The sequence below is a fragment of the Stegodyphus dumicola genome, chromosome 3 (assembly GCF_044657685.1).
Source record: "Stegodyphus dumicola isolate Sdum_Otavi_A_Nest chromosome 3, ASM4465768v1".
Taxonomy (NCBI): domain Eukaryota; kingdom Metazoa; phylum Arthropoda; class Arachnida; order Araneae; family Eresidae; genus Stegodyphus; species Stegodyphus dumicola.
Genome location: NC_140770.1, coordinates 91,417,132 through 91,430,220, shown reverse-complemented (window position 1 = coordinate 91,430,220; position 13,089 = coordinate 91,417,132). Strand labels below are relative to the sequence as shown.

Here is a 13,089-nt window from a genome sequence, read left to right as displayed (position 1 = left end):
GTGTTTTCAGAAGAACTCCTTTAGTAACACTGAGTGGAGACCACATCCCAAAAAAGTAATGCTTTGTGCAGTCTACAAAGAAATTGTGTACTTTTAATTATTGCCATCAAAGCAGACAAATTCCGCAAAAATACTGTTCTCAAATGGCAGTTTTTCTAATATGGCTGGGATGTTTTACGTTACCCCCATATTCACTAGATTTGTGCCTCTTCGGATTTTCATTTCTTCAGATCACCAAAATTCTTTAAATGGCCTGGATTCACTTATTTGGAAACCGTGGAATAACACCTTGAAAACTTCATAAATAAATCTACTGACATTTTTAAAAAAAGTAATTTTTCAGCTGCCAGAGAGAGAACCAAAAGCCATAGAACAAACCGGTGCTTATGTGATTCAATGAAATTTTCTTATGTTTTTATACTTTTTCATTTGTATTTATTTACAGTAGACTACAGAACTTTTCAAATGATACAATACTTAGAACCTCATTAAGTCTGTCGAACTCAATAATCACATTAAGATACCAGAAAATAATTAAATAAACATGCAGTAAAATCAATCACGAGCTCAGTTCAAATCAAAGTTATCAAAGTAATTTAATTTGGCACTTCAACTTTAAATATCATTTTCTTAAACACATTAAATAATACCAAAATTTATTGTGTCACACATCAGAATTAACACTTAGACCATGCCACCTTGATTGATATCATGGTCAGCATGGCTAGTTGCTATATCGTTGGGCCCCAGTTTGAATTCTGGAGAAAGCTTGGATGTAATAAGGGTGTAGTGTCTTTGTGGCTTGGAGGCACTTAAAAATGGTGAAATGAAAGCACTTTTGAGTGATATGATGGTAATGAAAGAGGGTGGGAGTCTCAAACCCATCCTGCAAGGAGTTCTAAGCTGGGAAAAGCACTGACACTTATAAGGTACCTATGCCAATGATAGGCATAATCTTGTGCTCCTTGCCATGATAAAATTCATAGACTGATCAAATGTTACTGTCAGATAAATAAGTCCCAATACTCGGACCATAATAACACATAAATAACTGACATAATTTCTCCATGCTAAAACCGATAAAATTCAAATTTATAAGAAAAATTCATCGACTCTGGAAAGAATGACCAAGAGGCCACATGGTTTGAAAACAGTTTTATATCACAATAAAAACAGCAATTCTCAAAATATTTATCATTTTCCTACTTCTAGTCATTAATCATGAGACAGTATAAAATGTTCCTTTTGATGACAATTCTTGCACGAACCTAAAGAAAATTATGAATTCATTAAATATGGAGAGCTGGAAAAATTTCTACCTGATATGTTGCATGACAGATATTAGTACTATTTTTCAGAGTTACTAAAATCTAACAAAAGTATTCAAATGCAAATATCATATTAAGTGATTAATTTACTCGTATACAAAGAAAATGTAAATATTTTTATATCTCGATATATGAATGGCAGTAGAGTTTTACAAAGTGTCAATTACATTCATTCTATTTTAATCTTAAACACAAGTTTCTGCACTTTGCTTCATAAAGTATTAATAATAATAAAACAACAACAACAAAAAATTCCTTGGATTCAGACATTCTTGTTACATTTTAACAAAGTAAGAAAAGTGTAAAAAATTTATTATGACTATTAATTTACTTTAGAAATAGAACATTAATTAATGTAATAAAATGGTATTTTATATACACATTTTATGTTTTATTCATTATTCAAAAAAATTATATATGCTTCTTTATTTTTTTTACAAAAACATAATACAACTTATAGCTGTACTGGAAAAATATCCAAAAATGATTTACATTAAATTATTAGATGAAGTTTACACATTGCCATATTATTTTAATGCAGATGATTTGTGTGGAGACAACAAAGATGAAATTGACATAACTGATGATACAGGTAAGTTGAGATGACGAAGTTGACTGTAAAGCCAAGGTAAACATATTTCACCTGTAAAATAAAAACATAATTTGCAGAAATGAAAGCTTAGGACAAAGTAAATATTATTTTGAAATATATTTCATAATCAATAGCAAGTTAATATATTTAGTAAGAAAAAGTATTTAGCATAATGTTTGTAAGTACTTCAATATATTTTGATAAATAGTTACCTCAAAAAGCATATATGAATACTACCCACCTGTTGGAAACTGCATATTAAATGGACTCATGTGATTTATGTCAAGTAACAACAGAAATCCTACTAGGACACCTGGATAATTAGCAATAACATCACCTCTAGAATTCCAGTTTTGAGTTATATAATGCAATAAGTATTCTTCATATCCTAAAATATTAGATGAATGAAATTTTGAAATAAAAATTACACTGCAAATAAAAATACAAATCACAATTTTAAGTAATATTCATTCATCAGTATCTCTTTTATTTAAAAGTTTTAAATTGTTTTACAAAACAGATGATTAAGGATGAATTAAATGTTTTAAACTTTACAAAACTACGACAGAAAATATTGAATCTGAAATGCAAAGCAGAAGACAAAAAGCAATGAGACAAATTGTGAAGAAGCAATCAGAAGGAACTGTGGAATGAAGGATTTAGTGGTGATGTACAGCATACATTCAGATACATCTTGGTTGCCTCCATGGCATTTAGGTGCTTTTAATGCCAAGTCATGAAAGAAAATGCACTGCAGTTTGAGGCAGCAAAATGTAATGAAATTTTGTACCAAACTCGCTAATAATGTTTAATTTGTTGTCTTATTAGACCAATTTCATAGCTGTTTTAGAGCAGATTAAGTGTAAAGAATCCTTGGATGGTATTTGTGAACAAGAGAGTGAATGAAAAAGTTTAACCCTTTGTGGCTCAGTGTTCCACTACATGGAACACCCAAATTGAATCGCTTCTGAAACCTTTAAATTCCTCAATACTGCTTTGATAAAAATAGATAAAAATGCCTTTATACTTTACTTTGAACTTTTCTTTTTAAACAGTAGAAAGCAGCATATCACAAGGAGACACAGAATTTTCATTTATTATGTGTTCTTAAAATCCACTTTTTTTCAAGTAATTTTCCTCATTTTTTTAATGATATAAAAATTTTATTTGGAAAAAAAAAATAGGCATAATTTTGCTGGCTGTACTCCAAATTATTTGTTCTATATTTTTTTTTAAATCTTTCATACAAAAACCATACGCAGAATCATTGAATAAAACCGGGTGTTCCATTAGCGGGAACACAGCACCTTTAGCGATCTCATGCTGTTATGAATCAGAACTTCTGTGCTTAGGAGAGAACATCCGTTGTTTACGCTTTCTGTTTTGGGGGGGGGGAGGGAACAAATTCAAACAAAGCAGTATTGAGGGGTGATGTGTGTTTTGTGTTATGAAATCCTTAATATTGGCATCTTGAATTTTTTGGGAGTAGTTTTTAGGCAGGAATTTTATTAGTAGTTTGACTCATCTTTACTTACACCTGCGCGAATTTTTGGCTGTCGCTTTTTAGTCTCGTTCCCGTTTATTTTCAATAATTGTGTAGATATTTTTCATGTATGTATATATTATAGGCTTATTTTCCTTATTGTTAATATTAATCGTAGTTAATTTTTTTATTATTAATTTTCCATAAATGGCACGGAGAGGTCTAATTCTTTTCGAAAATTTGTAAAGATTTTTGTATATAGGACGTGTATATAGGATATTTATCTTATTTATCCGTATATATTCAAGAATATTGTGTATATCCAGGAAACCATGTATACAGTCATAATACAGAGTTTTTTCATTCTTATACAAACACTTCTACTCATTTTCATGCTTCACCGCAATGCTCGCTTTGTCGCACTTTTAAAAGCTCTGGCGGCGCAGTGTTCCACCTCATGGAACACCCACAGAATTAAAACAGTAAGTGCAATTTTTACAAAATTTTGCCTGTATACTCCTTTAGAACTAAATAGACTGCATACAACTTTTTTTTGTTGAAATTCTGACGTTAACGTATAGTGCACCGCAAAGGGTTAACGGATCCTCTTGCATGGTAACACCTTCCTGGAATCCAGGACTCAGTAGGTTTGTCTCCATGAGGGATGTTCCACTAGACAACTGTTATCAAGTAAATAATGACAGGGACCCATTCGGTTATTAAAACTTTCAACTAACTAGCCTATCTCAGAACAAAATTTTGATGAATATTCTGTAGCTAAGGAAGTTACTCAAATCTTGTAGCTGCAGAACTGATGAAAAGAATAATAATGAATGAATACATTACGGATCAAGTTGGCACTATTATTATTTTTCAGGCTATGATAAAGTGATATGGTTGATTGCTTGGATAAGAATATTTTATTTAATTGTCTAAATGCAAAATCTTCACAAATTACTGTAGAGTTATCCTACAGAGAAGTCAAGGATGCAGAAAAGAAGGTCATATTGTTAATACAAAACGAATATTTCTCTGATCATTTAAACAAAAGAAAATTAACATACAAATACGAAGAAGTATGAACAAACATTTAAACCCACAGACGTAGTTCTTATTGGGAGTGATACTATTAAATGTACTGAGTGCCATTATTACTGAATTACTACCTGGAAAAGAAAACGTCAATAGACTACTATGACTGAAACTACAAAAAGACAACTTTTACATTCCATATAAAGAATTTTTCCATTAGAACTGTAAAGCAGTTGGTTTGAAGATCTAAAAAAATGATAGACATGATCAAGCTAGAGTTGAAGGATATTCGGTGAAATATAGCCAAAATGATGTAAAATTTTAGAAAACCAGGAGTGGAAGAGAAATCAGGCTTATCCAAAAGATTGGACTTATACCGTGTATGAACATTTGAACTTGGCTATTTTATCTTTCTTTTTAATTTTAATATTTTGTATTTATTTTCAAAAGTTCTACTCTTTAAAATTCCTGTAGGAAAACAACTTAAAGTAGCAGAATGTTGGATTTCAGATTATGTGTAATTTTATTTTAATTGTACTTTCATTTAGGTTTTTTTTAAAATAATTTTTATTTTATTTTTTTACTTTATGTTTTTTGACCATTAATAATTATTGATAGTTTTATTTTCTGGCAGTGATGACCAAACATCTTTTAAAGTGAGTTAAAAATATGTATTAAAGAATGTTTGTTGTTTAATGATGTTTTATTCAAGATTCATGAGTAATGTTTTATTCGAGATCCATTTCTGTTTTCAAACATAAATGTTATTTTAGAATATATTATTTGTCTCTAGAGTCCATGATATATTAGAAGAATAATAGTTTATTTTGATGTATAAGCGAATATAATAATTAAACAAATTAAACTTATAGTTCTGAACTGGTACATTAACTTTTGTCCCTCTGATGATATAAGTTCGGTTTTCTGTCATTTGAAATACTTCGTAAAGATTTGTTGTCCTCTTCCGCCTGTTATTTTAGGATTTTTATTATTCAGGTTTGATTTGCTTTTCTGTAAAAGTATTTTGTTGGCTACATTAGAAATTATTTTAGATTTAACTCAATTTTCAATTCCTTATGTATACTTCTGCTTTTCTTCTTAAATATAATATGGTGAAAATTAATCAATTTACTTGTCATACTATAAATAGCTGAACATTTTTTTCTAATTAAGAGGCAAAAAAGAACAAAAGCCCTTTATTTTAAGCATTTACAGTCAAAAGTCGTTAATTCGGACCTCAAAGCTACAAACTTTCTGCGCATGCATAGCGTTGACGCATGCACGTAAGACCTTTACTACTGCGAATTTGCGTGTGCGCGTGCGCAAAATACGTTTACGAATGTGTGTTTAATGTATAACGGACGAGATAAGCTAAGCTAAAATTATCTAATTATCTATTTCAGTTAATGTTGCAAATTGTGTTGTTCCTTAATCTTCGAATTGGATCCGGCTTATTATTTTTTGCAGACTATTAGAGCAATTTTATAAAAGTAAGCTTGAACTTTCGATTATTTCAAATAGAATTTCCGATATATATTTACTAATATGTAAAGGATATACAAATCGAAAGTATCTTTCGGAGTCCATTAAACAAAAAGTGGAATTGCTGCAAAAAATGGATAAAGGCGTATCCTTTGTTTATCTAAACTTTGTTTATCTTTAACGCCGCGGAGCGCAATGAATTGGAAGTTGATCTGTCAACACTATCCTTATCTTAAGGGCAGATGTTTTTATTTTATTTGGCTTATAATTGCTTACTAAATGTGGTATTTCCTCTCGATGTACTCCGTCTTTGATATGATTTAAATCAAATGCCTCGTCATTATAATTCGCTTCCGATAGCGAAGAAAGTGACAGAGGTTATTGAAAACGAAAAAATTTCGATTGACAAATTAGTCGGTATTCTCGACACAGCAATTATAGGACTTGGAACAGCGGAACTTTGTAACTGAACAAGAAATTATGTCTGTTTTTGGAATTAAAGAGAATGTATTATCACATAAAAAATGAAGCTACTTAAACAACTTACATTGAAAGAAATGTTTAATAAAGTAAACAAATAAATATTAAGCTTTTTTTTTTTTTTTTTTTGTAAATTTTGATACCCTTTAGATCATAATTGTTCTTTATTTCGTAAATTACGGTTTCATGTTTTTAATTTTATCATTTCTGCATGCCATTTTACCAGATTTAAACTGATGATCTATAATCCGGAATCACAGAAGTCCCGACGAGTCCGGATTAACGACTTTTGACTGTAATAATTCTACAGAACACAATGTATGATGCATGAGTAATAAGAGTACAAGAAATAACAAACATACACTTTGATTATTCTGGATATAATCCTAAAATACTTTAATTAAAAAAAATTCTTTAAACATGAACTGACTGTGTTTTATATGGTCATAACCCATTTCTCACAATTTAAGTACATTATGTGCTACCCCTACACACATTCATACCTAAATACACAAATCACATACTTGCAGGATACTCATTCTTACATAGGATTCCTGTATGAAATCCTGAGAAGAAATCATGGTAAGTAGTTAAAAAGTCAGGAATTTTGTTTAGTTTTAGCAGCATATATTAAAGTTGCTGTAATTGCATAATATCCGAAAAGGACTTTTTCCTGCATTTCATAAGAACAGCAAAATTCAGATATGAAATAAAAAGAAATGTAGCATAAAATTAGTAAAGAAACAATCTTGTATACGGCATAGATTTAGACAAAAAACGTCAGTCAATTTCAAGGGCAAACAGTTCCTCTTTATCAGGAACGAAGAAATTTGCTGGCTTGTAAGGCAGCGAGCATAAAATTGTAAAACTAAATATATATCAGGGGGTCACCAAACTTCATGTCAGTATGAGCCACATACTAGAAATCAGGAAATTTTGAGAGCCAAAACTAGATTTTGTCACAAGTCCATATCTACATCAATTTAAAAATAGTAAAACAGGTTTCAAATGACAAGAAATGTCTTATTGTAAACACTAACTAAAAGAAGTTTGCCTTCAACATGTGATGATGCATTGAAGACAAAAAGTTTTTGAGGGGCTTTTGTTTTCTCTAACTACAGACTGAAACAGTAAAAAGTACTCTTTTTCAGATTTTAAATATCCCGCTTCTTCCATGATACCTTCTTGTAAATGTTCATCAATCACAGCTCATAAAGCTTTGGAATTTTCTTAAATCTGTGTCACGATGACTGAAATTATTTCCCTACTACCTAAAAATTAACCTGTAATTCCCCTGCATGCTTCTTTCATGGCAAACAAGCCATAGATCTGTCATCCTCAAATTTTACATATTCTTGAAATTTTTAAAGTCGTGACTGTCATCAAATTTATCAGAAGTTCCCAAAACTTCCAACTGCCATAAATTTGTCATCAATCAGGACATCGAATCAACTTCTATATTTTTAATTTGAATCTAATTCTGTATGATATTAAATGCTTATGAACACATTACATTCATTTTCTGCTTTGGTGACAGACAATCCCAATTTAGTTTCTAGCACTACTAATGATTCAGAAATATGATAGACCCTTCCAGAAGCATCCATCCATCCATTTGTAAAGCATACAGATGCAAATCTAACTTTTGAAGATTTTTATTACAAAATTGTTTGATAGAATAACTACAGTATTTTTTTAATGCTTTTGAATAATATTAAGTTTCTTAACTAACAATAATAACATTTAGACAATGATCAGTTTAAGTTTATTAATAACTTTGGAAAAATAAATGAAATAAATTATTACATAGTTTTAGCTTACCATATTTCCTACATTTGTTTTATTTGCATAACAGCTGCACCATTAGCCGCAAGAGCCGTGCTATGGCCATCACTGTTATGTATGATTATATTGATTCTTATGTTGATACAAGCAACAATTAATTATATATTTTTAGAGAAATAAAAATTAAACTATAAATTATGAAGTTTATATCAATTAGTATATCTGTATACCAACATATCAAATGTAGAAAGAAAAATATGTAATAAACACCTAATTTTATTATTAATTAAACATTAATACATAGAAAAAATGTACTAACAAAACAAAATGCAATTTTTGTGCAAAAAATGAAAAATACAATACTTTTATATTTCATCATTCTCTTGCAAATATGAAAATTTAAAGAACCTTTTTAAAGAGTGAAAATATACCTGATTGTAAATAAAGAAAATATACCTTTCACTGCTGCTTTAGTAGCAATTCCTACTTCACTGGTTACAGTAAGACTAAAATCTGGTCTCAAGAGTGTCAAGGAATCAGTGTAATGAGATGAATACCTCTTAATCCACTTCTCATATGCCTCAACAAGTTTAATTTGCCATAATTCAAATGTATGTTGTTTGAAATCAGTTTGTTTTGCCATCTAAAACACAAATTTTAGAGAAAACAGTTTCTATCAGATTAGAGAAATGAAACATACACCAGCATGTAAAATGTTAATGTAAAATAAAAATACTAGGAAAAAAATTAAACTGCAAACAATACAAATGAATTATGCTACGTATTTAAAAATTTGCAAATTTAATGTTTTTCAAAACAAAATGTGTAACTGATTTTGCTTTTATTGTTTTTATGATTTAAAAAAGGCCTTCTTTCTTGCAAATATTTTAAAATCTAGTAATAGTTTATCGGGGAAGCTCTCAGAACAAGAAAGAAAAGTAGTAACTAAAAATAATATATGAATTTTCACTATTCATTTAATTAAATTTAGTATTTTTATCAATTTTGAAAAGTTAAAATTATATATCATTGACAAAAAGTGCAGTGCTCACAGGAATATATTACCTACAAAATACTTGCATATATGAATAAAAAGAAATATGAAAGCTAAGCAGAATAAAACAAAACCAAATGAACTCTTATGGCATGTAGAGTATTAATTTATAAAGTATATAACAAAGCAAACTTGATGAAACCCCATTGTTACATGCATTAAACTAGTTTCCACAACTAATATTCCATATTTTTACTGTTCTGCAGATATTCAAGATAATATTGTTCAGCTGGTCATTATATTTATCATTAAAGGGTACTCTACATTGGTGGCCCTAAAATAATGCAAAATTTTTATAGCTGTTGTTGAATATATATATATCAGATATTTTTATAACTTTCAGTAAAAGGAATCCCCTTCCCCAAAAATAATAATGAGAAAACCCGGGGAAAAAATAAATTAATTTTATGTAACACAATGTCATGAAAAATTGCTTTATCTATTTTTGATCTATCAAGCTTATTAACTGCAGAGTTCATCAAGCAAAAGTTTTTATGGCTGTTGTAAACATAATGATAAAGTAAATGAATTATTATCAAGTACATATAAAATTAAAATATATCATAAATAATTACAGTACAAAGTCCGATATCCAGACGTCCAAAATCCAGACCTCAAAACCACCAACAAAGTTTTTCTTGTAGGCTTCACACATGCGCATTTGATCCCCCCCCCCTCCGCACATAATAAAACATCTGGAGGGCCCTGATTTTTAATTTCACTAAATAAAATACCTTGTTATTGAAAAAAATTAAATTTATACAAATTTAAATTTAAATTTTAACAAACACGTAGAAAGTAAAAAAGCAAATTTTAAGCCAAAATTTAAAAATAACAATCATTTTAGCATAAATTTGTATGATCAGTAATTTGGCTTTGTTGCTGCATGTCTACTTGGCACACATCTCAAACCAAAATATTTCACAGAGATACATAGTTGATCTGACACCAACCTGGAAAATCATTATTTAATATACTTTCCTTTCATCACCGCATGTTTATCAAAACATGGCAACTTTAGTAATGACTCATGTAGCGATGCCTTAAACAATTTTTTTTATGTTACTAATTGAATAAAGGAGTATGGTAACCTTTTACGTTGACATTACGCTTGGCGATAATTACAGATTTAAGTTAAATGTGTTAAAAAATGCTGACGAGGAAAAATTTACCAAACATTTCTTTCCATATGCTAAAAACAGATTTTGTTGATGATACTCATAGACTCAAAGATTACATTTAGGGCTATTTGAATTAAGAATAACTGATTTGTTATTCACATAAACCCAGAACCAGCACCAGGGCTTGTATGGCCGCAGCAAGTTGTAGAATTTAGGACCCACACAGACTGCATCAGGCAGTAAGATATCTAGTGCCGCCCTCAATAAGGCTTAAGTATACGTGGGAATTTATTTACTCAAAACTCTGATACGCCTTAATTAAACATGTGCAAGAAATAGACATAAGTGTAATAAATAACTACACTAATACAATTCAGGCTTAATTGTCTCAGTGCACGATAGATGCAAGATAAAATTTAACGGAACAATTTGTCGTTAGTCACCAAACTCATGATGCATAGCGAAATATGTATAGTGAAGGACAGTTAAATTTGATGATGATAGCCACTAATTTTAAAGGTTTTTGGATATCGCAAAACAAAGGTGAAATTTTCCAATTAACACATTTTGTAAAGAAATGTGCAGAAGCGGTAATAATGAAGTTGATATAAAAGAAGTTTTTATATCATGAATGGCAAAATCTGTAGTATGGTTCTAGATCCAGAAAATACCGCTACCAATAGTGAAGAAAGTAACAGAGAAGTTACTGTAAACAAGAAAATTTCGATTGACAAGTTAGTCAGAATTCTTGAAATAGCAGTTAAAGGACTTCAACAATGTAACTAAACAAGAGATAATATCTGTCTACAGAATTTAAGGTAAACAAATAAATATTAATTTATAATAAAATAAATATTACATTTTTTTTTTTTTTTTTTTGTAAATTTTGATACCTTTAGATCATACATACTTCATTATTTAATAAATCGTGATTACATATTTTTAATTTAATAATTTCTACATGCCATCTTACTAGATTTATACTAATGATCTATTATCCAGAAAAATCTGGAATCATTAAAGTCCCGATAAGTCCGGATTTTGGACTTTGTACTGTAGTAATATTCATGTTATCCACCCCTATGGATGTACTCATGCAGTTATTTAAATGTTACAGGGAAAAAAGGGGTAACAGCAAATAAGTGGCTTAGAACTGGATTTCTTAAGCCTTTAATCACACAGGTCTTGCCAGAATCTGAAAAGGAAAGAGATTTAATGTCCAACAACACTTCTTACAAATCTGTCTGACTCAATTTAAGGATTTAATGGATTAAAAAGTATCATTCACAAAGAATTGACGATAAGCATATTGTAATTTTTAAAGTCAATTTAATAATAATTAGAAGGCAATATTCTATGTTATTTAATACTCCTTTGATATTTTAGTGAATGATTTTAGACTATCTGGATACATAGTGAATATATACTTTAAATACAACGTTCAGCCTTAAAATTTTCAGAAACCAATGGCATGAGGATTCATGCCACATTAAGGTATATGCAATCAGCCTGAGATTCATTTAAAAAGCATAATTAATGATCAATATATAGATGTCCTAAGAAAGGACCCTGAACAGCTGTGAATATCTCACCATGATCTGACAAAAAAAAAAAAAAAAAAAAAAAAAAAAAAAAAAAAAAAGCATTGCATTTTATGAAGTGTTATCCAAAAATTATGAAATTTCTTTGAAAATATTAACTTATCTTGTACCTTACTAGCCATTGTTACTTTTAAAAAGTCTCCATTTCAAAGCAGACATTGAGCTTAGCACTCTTCACACTTGCAAATTCTTCACAAAGGCATTTTCTGTTACAGTTCTCAAAAAAACCTGCAGGTTTTCATGACCTTTGCTTAGACTACTAAATCCTTTCCATTTTATAAAAGAAGAAAAAAACCACAGGAAGATAAATCTGATAAATAATGAAAGTAAAAGAGAACCCTCATCTTAACCTCATCAAAAACTGATGCAAGGCAAAAGTGATAAAACTTCTTATGTATGGTTCAACCCAAAAATATTTGCTTACTTGTGCAAAAAAATAGTGTTATTGGTTTCATGAGATTACATTATGAACTATCAGTTTTAACATTTTAGGATATTTAATATGCATTTGCAACTTTCCTGAAGTACATAAAGGATACTTCCTCTTTAATTCACATTTATCTATTTTTTGAAATGTTTCAGCTGTCAGTTAAGTGTTTACTTGACTAAAAGTATTTTGCCAAATTTTTTTTCCTACAGCATTTTGTAATTTTCACTACAATTTTTTTCAAGTTTGCAACAAAATTTAATGACTGTTTATTGTTTGGGTTAATATTCCATAATCGGGGCGAGTGCCAAATTTGGCACGATTTTGATTTGGTTGTGGTTTCTGGCTGTATGTTTTCTTGTAGCAAACCCAGAGCTTTATTTCGGTAATTGTAAGAGTGCGAATTTAGTGTAGCCAGATTTTTTTTTAAACTTAATTTTGAATACTCTGTTTGTTTTTAAAAGTTTTGCTGTTTAATATTATTATTATTATATATACGTATGTTTAATATTATATTTATATAAATATTTGCAGAAAGTTAAGCTGTTGTTGGTGGGAGAATATTGGATTTCAGATGACCTGACCTTATGAATGTTTTCATTTAATTTTATTTAGTTAATTATTATTTTTTAGTTTTGTTCCTTGCATGTGGCAATTGTTTAGTGTGTTGAATTCCATAACACTGTTTTATCATTTAATCAATT

The 13,089-nt window shown here is 29.5% G+C and overlaps 1 protein-coding gene across 3 annotated transcripts in view; it reads right to left on the bottom strand.

The window, feature by feature from the left end:
* Positions 1 to 1,140: 1,140 nt before the first annotated feature.
* shtd (anaphase promoting complex subunit 1) overlaps positions 1,141 to 13,089 on the bottom strand; it is a 221,328-nt gene continuing 209,379 nt past the window's right edge. For all 3 annotated transcript variants that reach the window (XM_085813065.1, XM_085813067.1, XM_085813066.1), the window contains 3 exons: positions 8,639 to 8,825; positions 2,162 to 2,308; positions 1,141 to 1,971 (listed from right to left, as the gene is read on the bottom strand). In XM_085813065.1, the coding sequence (XP_085669191.1) occupies positions 1,856 to 1,971; positions 2,162 to 2,308; positions 8,639 to 8,825 (450 nt within the window). In that variant the 3' untranslated portion in view covers positions 1,141 to 1,855. The remainder of the gene's footprint in view (positions 1,972 to 2,161; positions 2,309 to 8,638; positions 8,826 to 13,089) is intronic.